This window comes from Ptychodera flava, chromosome 12 (genome assembly GCF_041260155.1).
Source record: "Ptychodera flava strain L36383 chromosome 12, AS_Pfla_20210202, whole genome shotgun sequence".
Lineage (NCBI taxonomy): Eukaryota > Metazoa > Hemichordata > Enteropneusta > Ptychoderidae > Ptychodera > Ptychodera flava.
In genome coordinates, this window is record NC_091939.1 from 2783632 (window position 1) to 2805397 (window position 21766).

Consider the following 21766-nt stretch of genomic DNA (forward strand, 5'->3'; position numbering starts at 1 on the left):
TGTTTGATGATCTTTCCTGATTTAATGCTCTGCCAACTGATTCAATTGCCTCATTATGTGGTGTATTCGTGTTCATGGAAATCCAGTGTTACTAGTGTCGCATTGGCCGGAACTTTGATTGTCTCAATTTTCCGTATAAGAGTCTGTATTGTAGGTGTCTGTCTAGGTGTTTCATCTTAACATGAAATAGATAATGACATCAGACGGGGCGAGGCCAACAATATTCTCTCCTAGTAAATTTCTTCGCCGAAGGCGTCTCGATTGGTTGACAGAACACAAAAAGAGCGTAGACAGCAGCTGCATGATGTGTGGGTCCGCCATTGCAAGCAAGCGATTGTTCTCTAGCCCAGATATTGCTGAGGGCGCTTGACCCGAACTAAATTCATACCTTGTATATGACGTGTAAACGTGAGATCGCTTAGATCGCTGATAAGGAATATTTACAGAACGACTAATCAGATTCCCTCAGGTTTAAAAAATACACGTGTAAACCCAGATTTAGGTACCGCTGCCGTAATCCAATGAATACCATTAGTTATTTTAACTGTAATTTTTTACAGGTTCAGAAATAGAGGACATGTCTTTGCAGGAATTCGAAGAACAGCTCAGTATTGTAAACATTGACTCAAAAGATGTCACCTCCCTGATCAACGAAATACTATTTGTCGTTAGAGCCAAGGTATCTTTTCATGTTGATTAATATTTTCTTTTGGTACAGACTTCGGCCGATACAGTACAATGTGTTTTTGCATGACCTAATAATGAGTTAAAAAGTATGCATTAAGATGACGTATCCTTCGTGAGCACAACCATAATACGTCACCTGAACTCTCGTTCTGCTGTCCTGGCACGGATTAATAGGAAGTAGAAATATTTTTGAGATACCATTGAACACACGTCACTTGATAATCACCTTTCTGTTTCAAACTTGCTTCAAGACGATAGAAGAAATTGCAACTAAGTTACTTGACGACTTTGGCAATGAGTTCAGTAATTTTGACGTGAAGCTAAAGGGAGTTATGGAGTTTGGCCCTAGAAACGTTAATTTCTTTGATCGACAATATCCATTCGCTGTAGGACCTGTACCATGCATGTTTGGTAAGCATTACATGTAACTAGCACCATGCGGTGCGGACGCAGATATGCGTTTTTTCGGTTGTTGCTAAGCATGCTTATGCCAAATTCCACCGTTGCCAGGGGGGTCCTGGCGTGCGCTTCAGAGCATCATCAGACTGACTGGACGACGGTTCAGGTAGGTGGAGCTCTCCAAATTTTCGTTCAATTTTGCCCAGTAAGTTTGAAATCCAATATTTTGCGGGACGTAATCTTAAGAAGAATGGCTTCTAATCAAAAGAGACCGTTCATGCAGTGTTTCGCCCTTAAATGATGAAAGCTTGACCAAAGAAAATTGATATTGCTAATGACAGATGATTGCGTTATCGATATCAGAAGAAAATTGTTAGTTGTGTGACCTGCTTTACGAAGTTAACATTTCCATCTCACGGCCCTATTTTGAACAATTTTAGTAATTTTCGAACAATGTTATGTCAAGGAATAGATTTTGTGAATATCACTTCTGGAGGAAGTCATTCAACAGTACGATAGTGTTTGAAATGCGGACACCTAAAAACCCGAGGTACATTAACTTTCCAAACTGATATCATTTCAGACAACTTCGTTCACAATGTTCTCATTTAATATTACGGTCCAGTTATTTGTCAGGTCATCATTCAGTTGACAATCTTCTGTCGCTTACTTAAGATATAGTCGTGCAGAATAGTTATAATCGTTGCAGTATTTCAGAAACAATAACATGCAAGAGGCTCCACGCATCTACAGTGCGTCCGCACTGCATGTAGGTTCTGTATAATTTGGCACGATATGCAGAAATCTTCATATGCCAAATATGAGTAGAACAATTAAAGTTCAGGTCCCTCTTCCAAATTCAGGGGTTTAGGCTATTGTGCAAGCGCTGTATTATCGCTGCGTAAAACGGGAGAGAGCATCAGTGGTCATGAAAGTATATCTTGAAACTTTTAAATAGTTGTATGGGAGATGTAAAGGCTACCGTAATTAACAGGTCCCAGCTATAATGCTATTGAATACTATCATTCTTCCGAAGTACATGGGGCAATTTTCATCAGAGAATACATACGGATACAGGTTGAAGGTCAAAATAACAACAAGCTGAGGGATGTAAAAACAGTGGAATATTAACCACGTTAATTTCTCTTAATTTGTCCTTTCTTAGGATTTGGTGCTAGTGGTTCGTATGGTGCGACACTTTCTGTAGAAGCAGCCATTCTGTCGATGAAACTTAGTGTAAGAATAATTTTCCTATCTTTAACCTCAATACTGAATATCACTAAAGGTTCTATTGACTGTAATTCTGGCACCCTGTGCGTTTGTAAAAACGTTTAGTCATGCACTTTGGACGTTACTCCTGCTAAAATTAGATGATGTTTTGATTCCGTCGTGAGTTAGCGAGCTGGGGAATAATTCTGGCAAAATATGATGACTACTACTGTTTTCCTGCTGGGCTCTCAGGACTACGACCACCCGTTGCACATTGCAGCCGATGAATACTGAATTTCAAAGGGAATAGAAAGAAACTCGTTTTATTTCCTAATCTAACATACATGTTAATTAAAACGAGTAATATATTGCCACATGACGACCACTAAAATGATGATCTTGCCTGAATCGCTGATTTTATTGATTTTGTATTCTTGTTTTATAAGCTTCATACAGCCATTTTTTTTCTCTGTTCATTTCTGTATAATGATCCACTGTATATCTTATCGTGCAATGAATATTGACATTATATTACAGGTTACTGTTCGACCTGAAGCTGGCGCTGCAGCGTATGGTTCTCTTGCCATTGGAATCCCACTTTTCTACGCTGAATTACAACTTAAAGGTTATATCCTCACTGCCGCTCTTCCAACTCGAGCTGACATTCAATTTAGTAGTTTCCCCCTTGACCTTGAGTGAGTAATTTGATTAGTATCTTCAGAAACGTACAGTTCGTACATGCAATGATGTGCAATTTACTGTAAAAAAATATTGAGTTCGGATGAAGTGTGTGAGGAAACTCAGTCTCAGAAGACTTTTGTATCTGAATGCGTCCCTCGGGACTGCGTACTATGTAATTTAGTTTCGTGATGAAAGTCTGAACTCTGTATGTTCTTTTCACCAAATTCTCCAACGGTTAATTTTTCACTCAGGTCAAGAATGGACCTTGTAATGATACCCTTGAAATTAGAACTGAGAGGCAGATGTGTCGGTAAAATATGGCTTCCCTTTGTGGGCACAGTTGAAAAGGTTATATTTGACGTCATGATATGGGGTTACACGACGAGACAAATTGAACAGAATATATTCAACAAAGGTGACTTGGAGCCGGATAACACGCCACCAGAGTTCACCCAAATATCTATTCCTGAGGTACATTTTAATGCATTAGAAGTCAAACATTGGAATGTTTTTGTCGTACCTCACCAACCTGTCTCAAGGAAAATAAATGTTCATGTTCGCTTAATTATGATTTTCAACTCCCCAAACAATCTTTTCTGTCTTGACGTTATTTTATATGATTTTATATCGATGAAATCGATGAATAATATGGGAGTTTAGTGTCGGCTTGTGGAAAGCAATACATTGATATGTGTCGCACTGCCTACAATAATTTCTGCACTGTCAAGGCACAAATCATGCGCGCTGTGTTCCATTCATATATACTTGCGACAGACGGAGCATTATGTTTGAATTCATGATTTGGTTTCACAAGGAGTCACTTGAACAACTTCTGATCTTTGGTACAACAAAAAGATTCATACAGTTATAGTAGACAAAACTGTTTTTGTTTGTATTATCTATTCTTATTTTAAATGGCAGGAATCGACAGAATGCCATTAGAAATATAGCTGAAATCACGACACGTAAGATTGAAATAAGTGTTATGCAAACCAAAATTATCTTATTATTAAACAAATTGCCCCTTGAATTGTGGAATGGTCTCTGAATTTGATGGAAAAAGAAGCCAAGAAGTCCGGCCAATTGTTCATATATCTGACTATTTTCTGACCAAACTTAAAACTGCCTGTCATACAAATAAGTAAAACCTGCCAATATTCCAATAGAAACTTGATTGTTTTTTCCTAAAATTTTATAGTGAGGGAAAATGCTATGTAGCATGTAACCCGCCTCTCTAAAATGGATTAATTTTTGTTATAGGCCAACCTGGATTCTTCAAAACGTTCCATCGCCACTGTCACTGATTGCAAAGTAGAACAAGTACCTCAGCGAGACGAAGTGGAACCCGCTTTTACGTTGGCTGTAGCTGCAGGCGATGATAAAAGCGAAGTCGATCTGACTTACTGTGTAGGAACCTACAAAAGTGGCTGTGACATATTCGCTGATCAGACTATGGGCGGACAGTCTGTCATAATTGCACAGGTACTGCTTAAACATATCTTTACTTTACTTTACTTTACTTTACAATAACTCTACAGACGCATAAATTCAACACCAAAATGTGCAAATTATTTTGAACAGCACAGAAAGCTGCCTGTAACCATCCGTATGTGGTAAAATGACAGATCGTTGTACAATTTCACTGGAACTGTAAACTGACTTCGAGGTGATTGTGATTGTTTATTTAGTGTCACATAACCTTTATATAATTACAGTAATATTAGCTGGTCTTTATATTCTTTGGATCAGATACTACCGGATGGAGTGCCCCTTCATTTCACGGTCAAAGCAATGAATTCTGCCAAAAATACAGCCATGGCAACCTGCTTTCTTCCGACATACGACGTCACTCTGCCTGAAGCACGGATAGTACCTGACTTTTACTCAACCAGTCGCCCTGATGTACTCAGAGTGTCCGCTGTCGCCTATGATGATAGTCCAATAGTGAATATAAAGGTAAAATTATCAGTTAATTTATCTGCTTCAGTGTATTATTGTGAACATTTGTATCCATCTATCAATAGTTTTGGATAAAATGAATGATCATGTGCAGCATTTCATAATTCTGTCAATCTTCCAAATGGCGGTCTTGATACAGATATATTATCACATAATGTGTTGGTTGTCCATAAACATTCAGTATTTATATCATTTTTCAAATAGATTGGTGTTGGTTTCGGTTACGGCATATACGGAGATCAGATGATTCCGTGGACAGACGTGACGTCACATAGCGTTTCAAGTGACTCTGAGTCAATCATGATCACCTCCCCTCTGGAAAACTTTACAAAGAGACGTCTAGGTCGCCTACCGGTTTCACCATATCAAACAGCGTCTTACAAAACTCCTACGGGCTGCTCACAAAGATGTTTACCACTGTCGAAGTGTATTAGCTTTAACTATGACTTCGGGAGCAGCGGTCTATGTGAGTTGTTAAATCGCATCGAGGGAATAGGAACAGAGCTACATGAGGTGAGGCTGAGTATTGCTTTTGTTGTTTCAGTAAATACAAATTTTAATTGCAGGACAGTCATTTCGGTCAACATCTAACAGGTAAAGATTCTATAATGCAGTCTGCAGTTAAGGGGGCGCTGCACCCAACACAGTGTATTTTGCTTGAAATCACTTCTTTGCAAATATTCATTTAATTTTAATTAATCTGTTAATCCAAGATTAAAATATTGAGTTTTACCTTTTAGGTTGTCCAACAGACGTAAGTTGGGTGATACAAAAGTGTTAATGTATGCAAATGTATGCAAATAAGCCGATTTCCTGGCTTCTTTTTTCTCCTAATTTCAAGATTTCCAAAGAATTTAACTCCACTCTGCCTGGGTCGATTTATCCTGAATTTTCACATTATGTTTTTAAATGCTGTATAACAAAACTACTATTTTTTGGCAATAATCTCTAATCTTTTGAATAATAGGCATATCAATCACTTTTTTGAAGTGTCAGTCTTTCATCCCAAGACATTTTAGAATGAGGATAGATAATGCAGAATAAAATAGTCGGTTTTTTTCTAAATGTACTCTTTTTTCAAATAAATATTACATTTTAGAAAATGGGATCAGGGCTTTTGACTTAATTTATATCATTAATACCAAAAGCGAGGTTTTTTACCCCAATTACACACCGACTTCATCCATCGAGTACAGTACTTCTACCATACTAAACTTAAGAGTCTCTGCTTTTTGAAATCTGTGTTAGCAACATGCAGCTCCACCTTGACAGCTGCGCATCAAGACGACGACAACAACAACAAGAACAACTATTATTATTATTATTATTATTATTATTATTATTATTTACTAGTCTGGTCAGTTCTATTACTTTGAAAAGCTTGGAGTAGGAGGTACAATGCAGTTCAGTTATAATAACTTACAACTTCGTCATGCTGACATGCATTACGTAAATATGCACGTGATCAACAGTCTTGGTAAGTGAGATTTTGATGAACAACATTACAAGGTCTGTCTTCTCCACCATAATCGGATTGTGAATGATCAATGAAAAAATATTCGCATTGCAGTTTTACAAGTGTCAGATTTGCGATACTGCACAAGTGAACAAAGCTCAACCGAACTCATTCGTCATTGAGGAAAACAAAGTTACCTTATATAACCACGAAATGATTTTTTTCAAAAAGACATTATTAAATTGTAATTCATTCAGATGTTGACCTTGTCTTGTGTATTATATAGTCACTTTGAAGCATTTGGCTCAACTTTTTTATCTTGTAAATCAGGATATGAAAATATTATAGCATCGAGACCAATTGTGGCTGATTTCGATCCACCGAGCCCCGGACGCATACAAAACAAGCTCTATGAAGAATTTTCGCACGAACAGTGCGATACTTATCTACTTGAAGAGTGGAAATACAAATGTGCCGACGAAACAACACTTCCAAATCACAGGTCAGTTGGACACTCAGCGTGTCGCTTAATGAACTGAAATAGAGATTAGGCTCGAATTATACAAACTACAATAATAAGAATTGCGTTTCCTGATTCATTGATGGCAATTGATTAAAATGAAATTCTTATTAATTATGGTTTCATCTTCAGATTAATCATTGATGGACCCGGTTCTGCAACTGTATTCAATGGACATGAACCCTTAGTTGATCTTCTGTACACGCGCGCCAACACATACATATCAGGTAATGGAGGCTAAAGTAGAGACACTATTTTCATTCAAGCATTTTTAGTCTGATATATGATGTTCTTGTGCATTTTGTTTTGACAGAAAATAATGTTGAGCTTTGTGGGGCACTTACATTTTTGTGTGTATGTTTAGCTACGTTAAAATAAGTAAGACATATCAAGAAAGGATACAGTACTGTTGTACAGTTGTATTATTGATTTGATATAATGGAAAATTTATATGTAAACAGCTAATTGGGATGGTTTTCATGACGACGAGACTGGTATCTTTGGTTATTCGTGGGCTGTTGGGACATCACCATGTATGGAGGATGTAGTGACTCACAATGACCCTCATTCTCACATCGTTAATGAGAAGGAATGGACACACAGAGGATCAACTAGAAACTTCAAGGTTCCTATACTGCCAGGTAAAAAGAAATTACTTCAACGTTCCTCAGTTGACTTCCAGGTAAAGAGGATCGCATATTGGACACCGATACGTCAAAAAGAAAATAATGTGTAAATCTGGTGTTAGTTTTCCCAGTGTTCGCGCATATCATATTTGTGTTTAAACAAAGATCTATGAAATGAACACCTTGCATCTTTACCTGTTACTGTCGTCAATTGTTTTAGTATCTCTTCGGGAAAACAAGACTGGTTACAAGCAATTGCAACCTTAACTACCTGGAAGCCATGGCAACTTAAACAGCAAAGTGTAACTATTCAAGCGTCGTACAAATAAAGCAAACGTACGTGTATGGATATTGTTCGATGTTTGAACTCAATCATTAAGACTGACACCATATTTGGACAAGTTCTATTGATAAGATTTACTTTTCTTTACCAGTTTATAGACCTTACATTTGTATCTTCTACATGTCTTCCTAACAGATGGACGGTATTACATAACTGTGAGGGCGGTCAATAAGGTTGATTTTGGCGGACCAATGGCAACTACAGTCTGCCACTCTACGCCTTACACCATTGATACAACGCCACCCTTCGTAAATGAAGTCTTATTTCTCGGCTACGATGAAGATACTTGTACGATTGGTGCCATGTATAATGTCAGGTATTGAATCGATGCTGATCACAATTTTTTCAAATTTATTATACTGGGCTTATTTGCAATCCGTTATTATATGTCTGATAGTTTGACTAATTGCGTGGTTATAGTCGCAATTTAGAAGAGCAATTATTGGGAGTGTTTGATTTTTCACCTGTCTTAGAAATCAACTTTAAGGTATGAAATCAAATATATCTATGATCACGGTTTGACTCAACAGATTTTATTTATGTAAGCAACTACAAAATGGACAACACGATGTTAATTACAAACAATACATAACCCTTCCTGTCACATCGTCACAAGAGTGCTCTCTGAAGTTTCGACTTTAATGGTAGTTTACATGTACTGATAGGTTTCTACAGACCAAAAGCAAAGATTACTTCCAAGTTAAAACGTGTACGTTTTCCTTGGCCATTCTTGACTCGAGTAACTCAACCTAAGGTAGTCTTCTTTTACCTTCCTACAGTATTAGCAGATCCTTACATTTTCGAAAAAGGTGTTCAGTTAAAGTTTCAAAAATATGTGACAATAATCTCAAGGAGCCAGTATATCGAACGATTCAGAAGTTTGATGATATATCACATACTTCTCGTACTTGATTTGCAGTGACGATTTATCTTACATACGGGAGATCGATATGGGACTGGGAAAGAGCAAACGAGACATATACATCATGGACTGGAAACGAGATAGTAACACCACTCATGCTGATAAACAACATTGCATTCCCGATGGACTTCCAGCTTGGATAAAGATTCGAGCAATAAACAATGGTAGGATATCACCTCTATTGCAAATATCCATGCAACTAAGTTGATCTTTCACAAAATAAATAATGACCAACAACGTGATAACAGAGGAAGAAACACTACCATAGAAATAGTATTACGATGAAATGGTGAGGATCTTGTTTGATATTATCTCACGATAACACTTCATTTCATCATTCCTTTTCCTTAACAGTTGATCTCAACACAGTTGGACACGCCGCATCGCCTTTCATTGTAGACACCAGTCCACCAACAGCAGGAGAAGTATTCGATGGAAGAGTTCATGACCATGACATTGATTACCAGAACAAAGTAGATGAAATATGTGTCAGCTGGCATAGTTTTTACGACGAACATAGCGGACTTGGTAAGTATCGCTGACAATTGGTGTTATGGTTATGACTGTCAAAGTATTATTGTTTAAAAACAAAATGATGGTATCATTCAATTTTAATGTGTCTGTTCGCGTATCTGCATTTCCAGAGAAGTACACTTGGCACGTCGGAACATCACCAGGAGACAATGACACCATACCATATGTTGAGTTAGAACCGTCTACTCACAGAATTTGTAACGATAGCGTGATACTGACACACAATACTACCTACTATTCAACCATCACTGCGTATAATGCTGGCCATAAGAAACTGAGTACCAATGTCACCACAGATGGCGGTAAGTCGTACTTTTTGAAAACGCTGCTGCATGTGACTAATTTAATACAGCTATGGACCTTAAGGTAATGAGGTAACACAAGGAGGTTGAACGAACCCATCTATGTATGAAACGGATTTGCTCTTTTCTTTCGCAACATCGGCCATTGATAATACCTTGGCTATTTGTCTCATACTCATATTAAATCGCTATGTAGATGAATTTGCTCTCTGAAGATTTTTCTGCATACTTTTGCATTTTTGTATGAAATGACACTTTTGAATACGATTGCTACTTAGTTCACTAAATGCCAATGTTTGTTTCTTGAGTTTTGATTAGTTTTATTATGATTGCAGTTTTGTACGATGAGACTGAGCCAGTTGAAGGATGGATTAAAGATGGATTGGATCCTGCGAGGGACATGGCGTTCGGTTCAAAGGCGGCGAGCGTGTCAGCTAATTGGAATGAATACTTTGATCCTGAGTCTAACATCAAAGAATATATAGTTACCGTGTGGAGGAGGCACGCACCTCAAGGTATGGTGTTTCCATGAGTTCTATCTTTCGGGACAAAGCTCCTCTTCTTGCATGAAATCAGAGTATTATACACAGTCGTATTGCTTCTGATTTTACTGCTTGTAGGAAACTCGACCCCGCCATTCCACATCATCCATGACTCTGAGTCAATTCCAAGCAGTGATAATTCCATAAACTGGCACCATTTCCACCTACATCACATGGATTACGTGTTTGTTGAACTGCAAACCATTAACAAGGCCCTGACAGGAATCAAGACCGAAACAGATGGATACCTTGTTGACTTGACCGTACCTATATTCAAATTTCTTGGCGATGGTACAACATTGGGTGGCAACATAAAGTACACGGTAAAACCCTATCCAACGTCTTTTATTTAATCGTGACAGCTCGTGAATTAAATGCAGGATGATAAAATGCGTTTCCAAGTAAACATTTATCCATTTGTAATAGAACCAGTGATTAAACGCTTCAATGTACAATCAATCGCAATTTGTCAGTCAGTCTTGGCATTGCCGATTATGAAATATAATCGAGTTTCAACAATCTGCATGTTTATTGTAGTACTGGGTATTATCGAGTAAAATCGTATATTTACCGTTATGTATTTACTTTATCAGTCGAGCCCAAAGGAATTGTCTGCAAATTGGAACTTTGAAGACCCTGAATCTGACATTGAAATCTACAGAATATCTGTGCGTGAGACGTATGGTGGAACGACCTTGAAAATATATCCCAGAGAAAGGTATGCAATGTTGCTAAACATAATTTATTATACTTCACATTTTTCAATTCAAGGTAGTATGCAATTCCAAAGTGAAAGACTTAAACTTTTGCTCAAACGTTCCTCAAGAAATATTTCAACCATTCTCTTTCAAAATCAAGAATAAAAAACGGCAGTCACCGTGCAAATTGTAGTACCAGAGAAACAAATAATCCAAGATTTACCGACATTTTAAATTCAATGGCCGCCATTCTTTTTTTTAACTATGGAGAAATAAATACAATTTTCGATTTTCAAAAACCTAAACCGCTGAAAAGTTTTCTTACACCAAGAGCTTTAAAATGAATCCCTACAATTACAAGTGGTAGATCAGAAAAGAATTGTAAAAGTTTGAGAGTCCGAATATCTGTCCCGGAGGCGCATTCTACCCTAAGTTCACTGAAAAGAATGCCAAAAACATTGTATCTTCTGTTTGACAGTATATGTAAATAATGTACCATGTCTTCAGTGAAATCAGCAATTTAAATGTGTATTACCTTGTTCAGTGACAGCGAAGAAGTTGATTCATCGGCATTTACTTGGACATCCGAAGACCTGCCTCTGATCAATGGCGCCCACTATAGTATCCGTGTCACTGCTGTCAATGGTGCTGGTCTTAGTAATGTCCAGGATACAGATGGAGTGTTTGTTGACACAACTTCACCTATAGTAAGTGCTTCTTACGATAAATCCAGCCTGTTTTAAAAATAATTTCCTTGGAGTTGGAAATGCAAGCAGGACTGGTCAGCTTAAACTGGTCGCAAATGCTTCAAGTTGCTAGCAGACTCAACTTTCTACCGAGAAAGCTTTCTTAAACCTTGTCTAAATCTTATAGTAAATTTTACATAGTTCAGTGAACGTAGACTACAAACTCAATCAATCAGAGATAGATATACCTGCAGCTGTCATTTATCTCCTGTTGAAAGAATCGCCGCGTACACTATGTCATACTCTCCGAGTGTAAATGATGATAACGTGACTTGGTAGTGTTTCGTATACGAAGATATCTTTGATCACTATACTATTCGTGTTGAAGCATTCATTCCTTACGGTATTTGGTATCTCCGTCTCGTAGATGAGATTGGTTTCCATCGGAGTTCTCAGTGAAGATGAAGAGGAAGAAATCATTGATGGTTTCGTTCTTCAAACTGACACCGAAGGCATCCGGGCTTACTGGAAAGCAACTGACTTCGAAAGCGGTGTTGTTGACTATCTTTTGAGCATCGGAACAAGTGAAGGTACTTATACTTCAGTCTTTTTATTAATAAAATATCAGAAAAAATCCCCATTGGCGAGTACAGCTAAAACGTCTCATTGCGGTGATCTAAAAAGTATAATTTTCCGTAAGGCCAAAAAAAAAAAAGAAAATGTTTCTGGTCAGGCCTTTCTTAAAAAAATGGTGCGGCGACGCGGATTTTTTTTTTTTCCTCCTCCTCAAGGGAGGGAGGAGGGTCAGTTAAAGCGCCAAAGCGTAGCGGCTAATTTGCATAATCATTTGCATATCATTAATTTATATTTGCATATGGATGTAAGCTTGCACATGCATCCACACATACATGTACACTCACAACAAAATGCAATGGTAACACAGTTTTAACATCATGGAAACTCTTTATTACACTTAAATAAATCATTACAGTATTGTAATTACAATTGCAATTAAAACAGAAGATTCAGATTGAAACTTTGAGAGCAAGAAATGGTTCGTCTGATTGGAGTTTCATTAATACATATATTGCTAATAAATTGTCAAAACTTGCCAACAAAGAGGAAAATTCACAAGTTTAAGCTTTACACAATTCAAATGTAATTGAGTTTTATATCATTTTTGAACGACAAACACCGCGAATAATTTTTCATCACGGGGATAGATTTCAACCAGCGCCCCCCCCCCCCCCCCCCCCCCCCCCTTATAACTTCTACTGCCACTGGACATCGTCGTTCGATTCTTGATTTTAAAAATACCACCAAGATGATCACAAGACATGAACTAAGTGCGACTACAATCCCTCGAAAATCAGGTGTAAAATCTTTCAGAGGACGTGTCAGAGTGGCACCACACGCGACGCCAGTATCAATGTCAACACGTTATAAACCCGTCGACCAACATGGCGCCGCCATATTGAAATTTATGCAATGTGAACTCGATCGCGATCGTGATCGTACTAGGACAAAACTCATCGTTGTACAATCATAATCAACCCTCACCAGTTAACTCTTGTTTCTTTTGCGTCCATTTCGTTGATCAAAGCATGGGAATGTGATCAAAGGCCCTGCTAGTGCTACCACGCCTACCTCTGTGAACACTTGTCCGCGATGTATACTGAGTAATTAAAGGTCTTTTGGTCGTAATAGTCGTTCTGGAATGAAAATTTGTGAACAACCCAGCCGATTCTTCTATTGTTTTAACGTTCCTCTCAACACTTACGGACAACTTATCTGATGCATACAGTGCATACCATACTTCACACCTTCCACCAGGTTGAAAGTTGGAGTGAGCGCTAATGTGTAGACAATGCATGCATCAGCTGGTAGCTGCGCAGAGCGTGTGAACTAAAGGATGGCGGGACTATTTGAAAGCGTAACGGGGAGAATCAAACCGTACGGGGAGAGGCGAAAGCGTAGCGGGACCGCTATGGTCTGGGGAGAACACTGAGTTTTACAGTTTATCAATTTAGTAACATTTAAATTGTTCATGCAGTCACTGATCATGTGCCCCAAAGAATTTTCTCTTTCTCTTCAGCCGTTTTGGTTTGGTGTTATAGTAATCAGTGTGTAGTTTGCCACAGCATCCGGCCATTAACCAGGAAAAAAAGGGTGACGCGCTGTTGTTCAAGTGACGCGCGCGCTGACCAGAAACATTTCTTTTTTTTTTTTTTTGGCCTAACAGGTGCAACCGATGTGAAGGATTTCACCAGCATGGGGCCAAAGGAAGGTGGTTATATCGATGGTTTACAATTACAGAAGTACAGCGTGGAGGATTTTGGGCCCGTCTACTATCTGACAGTGAGAGCAATAAATGGTGCTGGAACTGAATCTAGTAATATGACCTCGAGGTCAGTTGACATACAATTGATAAGCAACCACTGTTTCTCGATATGAGTCACAAACTTAAATTAAAGCAGTCGAAACTGAAATACTCAAACGTTAACTGTGTCCAAACTTTCTTCAATGAAACTTTACAACAAACTTTCATACTATAGAATAAAAATCCACTGTGCAAATTTTAGTACAAGAGAAATAAATTATTTAACGTTACTTACATTTGAAATTCAGAATTGCCGTCATCTTATATAATATCTTACAGGGAAAATTCCATTCTTGATTTTCACAAAAAACAGGACTGTTAAAAAGTTCATTTAACCCACCGACTTCCAATGGCGTCTTCACAAGCTGCATAGCAGCAAAGTATTACAAAATTCGAAAGTCAAAATACATGATGTGCTACCTTTAGTAACGTTAGTTCTATTGATGTTTAGACTCAGTATTGTGTGATCGTTGTTTGCTAAAACCAATTTAACGGAGATGTTTATGACTAAGGTCTTTCTAACGAACCTTACACGATTTCTAGGAAACGTTTTACGTATTATTATGAACGTGTGTTACAGTTGTGATAACTTTTAGACTTTTCGCTGTCAGTGGAAATGTTTGTCATATTTTGTTTGCAAGAGGTAACAGCTTTTACTATGATTTTCCACTTCCATTGTTCTCAGTGCAATCCGGATAGTCGCAGAAGACAAGACAGGACTCGTATTCGATGGACCTGAAGATCAGGTACCCGGTGAATCGATGGACGGATATGTGGATATTGACTACCAGAGAGAGACAGGAACCGTTACAGCGCAGTTTAACGGATTTGAAAGTGAACAACATGGAATTGCCCATTATGAATGGGCTGTGGGAAGTCGACCTGGCCTGGATGATATCCAACCTTACATCAGTAATGGAATCCTCATCAATCAATACGAGAGTGGTCTCGGAGATGGTAAGTATACGAAGGACAGAGAAAAGGTATTTAAAACCTTTTAAGTCTCGATCATCGATACGACTATGAGTCCATTCAAAATACTTACATTTGAATGTAGTCGTGAAATGGTGTAAGACTACAATCGTTCCAAATACTCTCTAAAAAGGTGCATAGCGATGGTTGGAGTGTTCATCCAATATATCGGACACTATCTTCATTCAACAGGTCTTGTGGGCTCTGGACTTGCACAGTCGCTCCTTCAACTTGACCCTGAAGTGACATACTACACAACAATCCGGGCATTGACAGGAGCTGGAAATGCCCTGGATTCAACGTCAGACGGTTTTACCGTCGACACCAGCCCACCTATCGTAGACGTGGATTCTCAGGGTATTCTGAGGCAGAATCAGACTGTAGAAACAAACCTGGGTATTTACCAGGTAAGAATATACAAATACGACCTGTATCCATTGGCAGGCTAATTTGACATCCGATAGTTCAATTATTCTGGCTATACATTCAGCGGTATCCAAGATGTCTAAAAACATTAAGGGAGGGTCGTCGGAACTGCGCATGTGCGACTTTCCTGTGTACAAACGATATATTTCGTGCACATAATCTAAATACATCGCGTTAACGTAGCTGCACCATTTAAACATTACGGTGTACATTATGACAAACATGTTTAACTTTCATCAATCGTCAACGTACGTTGGATATAAACTTATATGTACATAGGTCGTATGGGTCCCTTGCGATCTTTGAGCACAGTTACCTATGTTAATCTTTGATGTTGTTTCAAAACCCTTGCGATCTTTGAGCACAGTTACCTATGTTAATCTTTGATGTTGTTTCAAAAACTGTTGGCGTTTAGTGATTTGATTAAGGTCATGACCTATTGATCAGAAGTTCTTATCTGAATATTGTGAGACAAGGTCCTAAATTTCTTCTTTTTAGAAATTTTCCGATTCAATAGTTGATTCTTGGCACGTGACAGAAGATGAAAGCGAGGTATACTTCACAGAGTTCTGTTACGGAAGTTATCCTGGAGCGTCTGACGTATATTCATGTACTGACAGTGAGGGACGTGAAAGCACTCCTATTGCCTTGGTACAACCAAACACCGACAATCTGCCGAATGTAATAACGGTTTCGTCAGTCAACAAAGTGAGTATCACATATTACTTTGATACTGAGACAGTTTTGTAAACTTCGGCAAGAATAAATCATATTTTAATGCGTATTGAAATTATCGGAAAGAAACAAAACCTTTTTGCCACGCTGAGAGTACAAATTCAAACTCGGAGTAGTTTATGTAGAATGGAGGTAAATATGGAAATGAGAATAATATGATCACGTGTCCTAAATGTAAAGTTTATGGTCTGTTCATCTGACATTAAAGTTCGTACATTTGGAGCGACATTATTACCAAAATTATAACAAGAGTCGTTATGAATTATCATCATGGTAGCACGTTAACATTTGAAAACGAAGCCCTGAAAATAACATTTTTCTGTCAATAATGCAGTGATCTGTCATTTGCGATGATGGCAAAAACCATCCTTTTACGTTTACACAATTACTCTGTGTTACACAAAATGAGTGGCAATGTGTTTCACGCTCTTCACAATTACAGGTTGGACTTTGGTCAAAGGAAAGTTCAAGGGGTGTGACAGTTGACACTACTCCTCCAATTAAGGGAAGCGTAGTTTGTCCGTCGTTTATCACAACAACAGATGACCTGAAGTGCACCTGGTCTGGATTTTACGATGCAGAGAGTGGAATATCCCATTACATGTTCGCCATTGGCGTAGAAGAAGAGGACGATTCCATTTATCCATTTACAACTGTTGCTGCATCTCTGAACGAACACATTGCGAGCGGTAATGACATATTAGAGTTGAAATGCACTCACACTTTAAGCTGTGATACCTCTAGTGACCTTCTAACATTGGTTTCAGTAAAATAAATGTGTGGAGTTTGTTGAGGAGGCATGCGGTTTGAAAACGAATTCAACTTTTGCTCAAACTTTGGTCGACGAAGCCTTCATTCTCTCTCTAGAAATCGGTGGTTACCTTACAAAGTTTCGTGAATTAGAGAAACAAATTACCCAACATTTACCAATAATTGAAATTGAAAATGGTCGGCATTCCTGTGTCAAGTCTATGGGGAAATTAAACTGTTCGATTTTCAAAGCAATTAGGACGGTCAAATTGTTCTTACTTCAAGAACTTTAAAATGAACCCGCAGATCTAGAAGATGTAGACTCAGAAAAGTATTTTAAACATTTATGAGTCAAGATATATGTCCCCAAGGCGTATTCTCTACAGCAAGTCCCCATGTGTAGAAGAATCGATATCCACGCCGCGATACATATTCATTTGCCAGAACAAAGCATTGAAAAAGTGGAGTTTATTCTTGTCTTGTCCGTGAACTCGTACATCCGCCTCTCTGGTGTTCATTTGCACCTACATTAACGGAGGTTTCATTTAATCGTCCTGCCATGTCAGAATAAAAAAGATAACTAAGATACTCTATTTCCTTGTTCTAGGTCCATTTGAACGTAAGACGTACTACGTGACTGTAACTGCAGTGAACAATGTTGGTGAATCGACAAACTCATATTCCCAGCCAATCCACATCGACGAAACGCCACCAATCGGTGGCCGAGTGGTAGAACTGACGGGCGTAGACGAACAACGTTTTGATGATGATAATGATGGTGCCTCGGAACGATTAAACTGCATGACATTGGAAGGTGTGTTAAAATACAACGAAACAGTAAATATGTTTAACAAGTATTCGTGTTGTTTTCAAAGAACAGTACATTTTTGTGTCGTTTTAATTACACTATTGAGGAGACGTTTAATTTCTTTTGGTACAAAATTGATAACTTGAAGTTAACTACCACAATATACTGTACAGCTGCCAGTAGTAATAGTTCATGTTCATTTTTAATATCTAGATTGTGTGTCGAAGGCTGCAGTTTGCCAAAGATCACTTGATAGAATATTCGTCACCTGGGAACCTTTCGAAGACGCAGAAAGTCCAATTGTTAGGTATGTAAATACTTTCACCCTTCAACTTCACTTTCCGTGCAAGCTTTGCATTGACTGCGTGAATTACGTTAGACTACTGTTTTGTGGTCATTAACACTGAAATCTTTTTTCCATGTACAGGTACCAGGTAGCAGTTGGCACGTCTCCAGGGGGCGCACAGTTGAAGACGTTCTATGATGTAGAAGTGAACAACAGGCTGATGGCTGTCATTACGGGGGTCAACCTCTATGACGTCAGGAAAGCTTTTGTTTCCGTTCGAGGTTTCAACGCTGCTGGTCTTCATACGACTGCTGTCTCTAATGGTATCTACATCAGTCGAATAAGTGCTGGATTGCCGCCTTTGGAAGGTAGCTACGTTTGGGATGGAAATGGAAAAGTCGATCTGTAAGTTTGATAGTTCATCCACAATTCAAACTATTTCCTGTTTCTGAATATGGAAAGTGAATGTCAATACTGGCAAGTGTATTGTTACTTAAACCACACAGGTGATTGATGGGTATGTCCATATTTATGTCTTATTTTTCTGTGAGTGAGTATTTGTACTTCATCTGACATCTCCCAAACAACTTTGGCCAAAATGTCCGGATTATTCATAATCCTGTAATGTACGATGAGAACAAAAGCTGCCTTTCACTGAACTATAAGGTGGCCATTAAAAATGTATTTTGTTTTCTCCACACATAGTAATGGGATCTTTATGAGCAGTTCATCGGAAATGCATGATACTATATTTATTCAAGTATCTGTATTCACCTATTACAGAGATTATCAGGACAGTAACGAGGCGTTGTTTGGTCAGTGGCATTTTGATGGTGACCCTTGTCCAAAGTTGAAGTATGAATGGTCAATTTACAAGATTGACGGAACCTTGGTCCAACCGAAAATAGAGACAACTGACGGTATCTGTAATAACCTTACCTTTGTAGATAATCTATCATCAAATAGATATTCATACGTGTATGGTCAAACCATCATACAAATAATGACAATTATATTATATCATGCTACCATGCGCCATTCTGATTGGACGACTGCTTGCTCTACCGATGCTAAAATACTGATTTACTGATCGCAGTGCTAAAACGGGCCCCTAAACCATCATTTTCGAAAAATTGCCCAAACCAATCCGCCTTGTTTCAACGACCGAAGTCCGAATTTCGATACACGGATAAAGTATGGGTCTGTAACTCACCTCTTGGTGAAAATAAGTTGGGGTCGATGATGAAAGGCATCTCTGAAGCAGCACATTTGTGTGTGATGTACACAAATCATTGCATTAGGGCAACAGCGCACAGTACACTTTGCTTGATTCAGCTGCTACACTAAAAACCTGACCTCAGCATACTAGCAGGTCATAGGACCAGTAAACTTGTGAATGCCAAGTTTGGCGTGGCTACACACCGATACACTCACAACATGCCGAGCTTTCTTTGTTTTCGTCGTTAGGCGTAATTAAATCTTTATTCAAAGTGCGCTATATTGATAAACATACAAATTTGTGATATATCTTAAATCGATCCAAATGTGCAAATTTTAGACCATTTATTAGTTTTCTTTCGGCATCATAAAACCACAGAAGTGCATAGGGTAAGCGACGGGGGTCAGGTATCGACGGCGTTCGAAAATGGTGTCAGGCAGTAAATGGAAGAGCGTCACTGACTCGCTCAGCAGATCGAGTAAAAATAGGGAAAAGTGCAAATTTTGCCGAAAATCGAATAAATCAGAGTATACAAATATTATATATTTATTGACATACTAGTTAGGGGGTACCGACTTAAATTTTGTTCAGCACATATCAGTTTAATCAACCATTCACCACCGTTACCTCCAATAGGGGCACCGACGACTGATGAACTTTTTAAACTTTCATCTGTCTCGCGAGACTGAAACAAGAGTTTGAAAAATCGTATTATTTGTAAAATTTTGGAGCTTTTATCATAAAATTCCTGTACCACTGTATTTCTGAACTCGTAGAGAACTTGGAGCCCCAAAATGACGTCATTCTTCACCCTATAACGCGAGACGGGGCAAAATAAGAAACGAGATCGAAATCGTGCATCTGGTAAACTTTTTACTATAATATAGCAGTAATAACCCCCGCCGCAGACGGGTATACACTCGATTTTGGTTCCATATAGCACTCGCCTATCGGCTAGTGCTTTATGTAGCGTATTGTACCAAAATCCCCTGTATAACCTCCTACAGCGAGGGTTATTGCTTAAATATATAATCCTGGATATTTTCAACATTTATATGTAAAATAACTATGATGAAATTAATTTTCTGTTTAAATGATTTCAGCTTTTGGAATGAACGATGGCTTCGACATGAAAAATGGTGAAACTTACTACTTGGTTGTCAGGGCAACCAATCAACTCGGTTACTCACACTCGCTTCGTTCTGACGGGATCACTATACAACTGGAGCCTCTCGTACCAAGAGACGTCAGAGATGGCGATGTTTACGGCTTTGACCTAAATTATCAATCTTCCATCACCGAGTTATCCGCAAACTGGGATGCTTTCGGTGTTCATCCGGGTCAATCTACCGGACTCCTTGGAGGTAAGCCATCAACAACAGCTTATTCTCAATAGCCTTGTTGTTCGATAATAAGCTTATTGTGAAAATAAATGTGATCATAATATTCGGTTTCGCCTGTTAAATGATACAGTTGTTGATGAAAGTATGGTAGGAAAATCTAGCAATTTACTTTTTAAAAAACGAACAAGAAACAAAACAATTGTCAAATCGTTGGACGATGCAAATTGCAAATGCTGTTTTGAATTTGCAGGACAGGTAATAGAGCGTTATGAAGTGGCGGCTGGAACAGACCAGCGTTATCCAAACACGCGTGATGATATTCATCAATTTGTAAACGTCGGACTCAACACGTCACACACGTTCACCAATCTGCGACTGATTCCTGAAACACAGACGTACTACATCACTTTGAGAGCCTTTGCTGTATCTACTGCAATGGTGGAGGTTACATCCAATGGCATACGGGTTGGGTTTGGTGGAGAACTTCTGTCACAAGGGCAAATAAGCATCCAACGGTAAAATACTTCATAGCGCATACATCACAAACTTTAAAAGTCGTCTCCAGTCTGCTGAATACACACCAATTAAAATTTCTCATTTTAGAATAAAAGCCTTAATCATTAGTATCCCTGTATGAACAAAAAAAGCAAAACTAAAAAGACAAACAAAAAATGCGGTCTTGTGTATGTTAGACGATAGGGCCTTGCTTTTTTCTCATGATGTTTGGAACACTGTGTTAAGAAAGATGATGGCCATAATCAGGTGAACACGAACTACTGTATACATATACATTATGTATTTATACCATTGAACTTCGATCGTAAACGATTCCTGTTTTATCTTTATTTGGTACCTGAGTTTGTAATCAGTACTCTGTTACTTCCATCTCGTGTCATTGTTTATAGTTACATACCATCACCATCAAGTTTAACCCTGTCATGGAGCAACTTCAAATTCACCATGCCTGTTTTGTTTTACACTTGGGGAATTGGAAGCAACACAAGCACTTTACATAGCCTGTCCTGTAAAGACTTGGTAAGTTACAAAATTACATGTACCTTCTTTGAGCGTAATATTCCACTTGTCGAACATCACAGAAAAATATGAAAGCAATATGCCGTCATGACGTAAGCTTATTTTACCGTATGCTCTTTTGACAACGTGTTTGTAGGGAAATACTTAGATATCCCTCAGATAAATTTATTTTGTCAAGGTTTATACAGCACTCTGTTTGTTCCATTGACTGCATGATTATGATGGTGGGTTGGGTCAGTTCGAGGCTG

General features: G+C 38.4%; 1 protein-coding gene and 1 long non-coding RNA gene across 2 annotated transcripts in view; both read left to right on the forward strand.

Annotated features, from left to right (window-relative positions):
• The first annotated feature begins 558 nt into the window (after positions 1–558).
• LOC139144709 (uncharacterized) lies at positions 559–2324 on the forward strand. Its single transcript, XR_011554839.1, has 3 exons — positions 559–679; positions 939–1098; positions 2252–2324. It is a non-coding gene; the product is annotated as an uncharacterized lncRNA (long non-coding RNA).
• A 910-nt stretch (positions 2325–3234) lies between these two features.
• Positions 3235–21766, forward strand: part of LOC139145998 (uncharacterized) — a 39989-nt gene continuing 21457 nt past the window's right edge. The window contains exons 1-29 of the mRNA XM_070717445.1: positions 3235–3447; positions 4237–4458; positions 4726–4932; positions 5140–5448; positions 6289–6412; positions 6722–6893; positions 7044–7138; positions 7373–7552; positions 8016–8196; positions 8800–8966; positions 9157–9330; positions 9447–9638; positions 9974–10153; positions 10259–10503; positions 10774–10898; positions 11423–11585; positions 11992–12154; positions 13807–13972; positions 14630–14901; positions 15109–15323; positions 15841–16050; positions 16520–16766; positions 17435–17641; positions 17849–17942; positions 18063–18326; positions 18705–18841; positions 20244–20504; positions 20734–20998; positions 21389–21518. Coding sequence (XP_070573546.1) covers positions 3235–3447; positions 4237–4458; positions 4726–4932; positions 5140–5448; positions 6289–6412; positions 6722–6893; positions 7044–7138; positions 7373–7552; positions 8016–8196; positions 8800–8966; positions 9157–9330; positions 9447–9638; positions 9974–10153; positions 10259–10503; positions 10774–10898; positions 11423–11585; positions 11992–12154; positions 13807–13972; positions 14630–14901; positions 15109–15323; positions 15841–16050; positions 16520–16766; positions 17435–17641; positions 17849–17942; positions 18063–18326; positions 18705–18841; positions 20244–20504; positions 20734–20998; positions 21389–21518 — 5580 coding nt within the window. The remainder of the gene's footprint in view (positions 3448–4236; positions 4459–4725; positions 4933–5139; positions 5449–6288; positions 6413–6721; positions 6894–7043; positions 7139–7372; positions 7553–8015; positions 8197–8799; positions 8967–9156; positions 9331–9446; positions 9639–9973; positions 10154–10258; positions 10504–10773; positions 10899–11422; positions 11586–11991; positions 12155–13806; positions 13973–14629; positions 14902–15108; positions 15324–15840; positions 16051–16519; positions 16767–17434; positions 17642–17848; positions 17943–18062; positions 18327–18704; positions 18842–20243; positions 20505–20733; positions 20999–21388; positions 21519–21766) is intronic.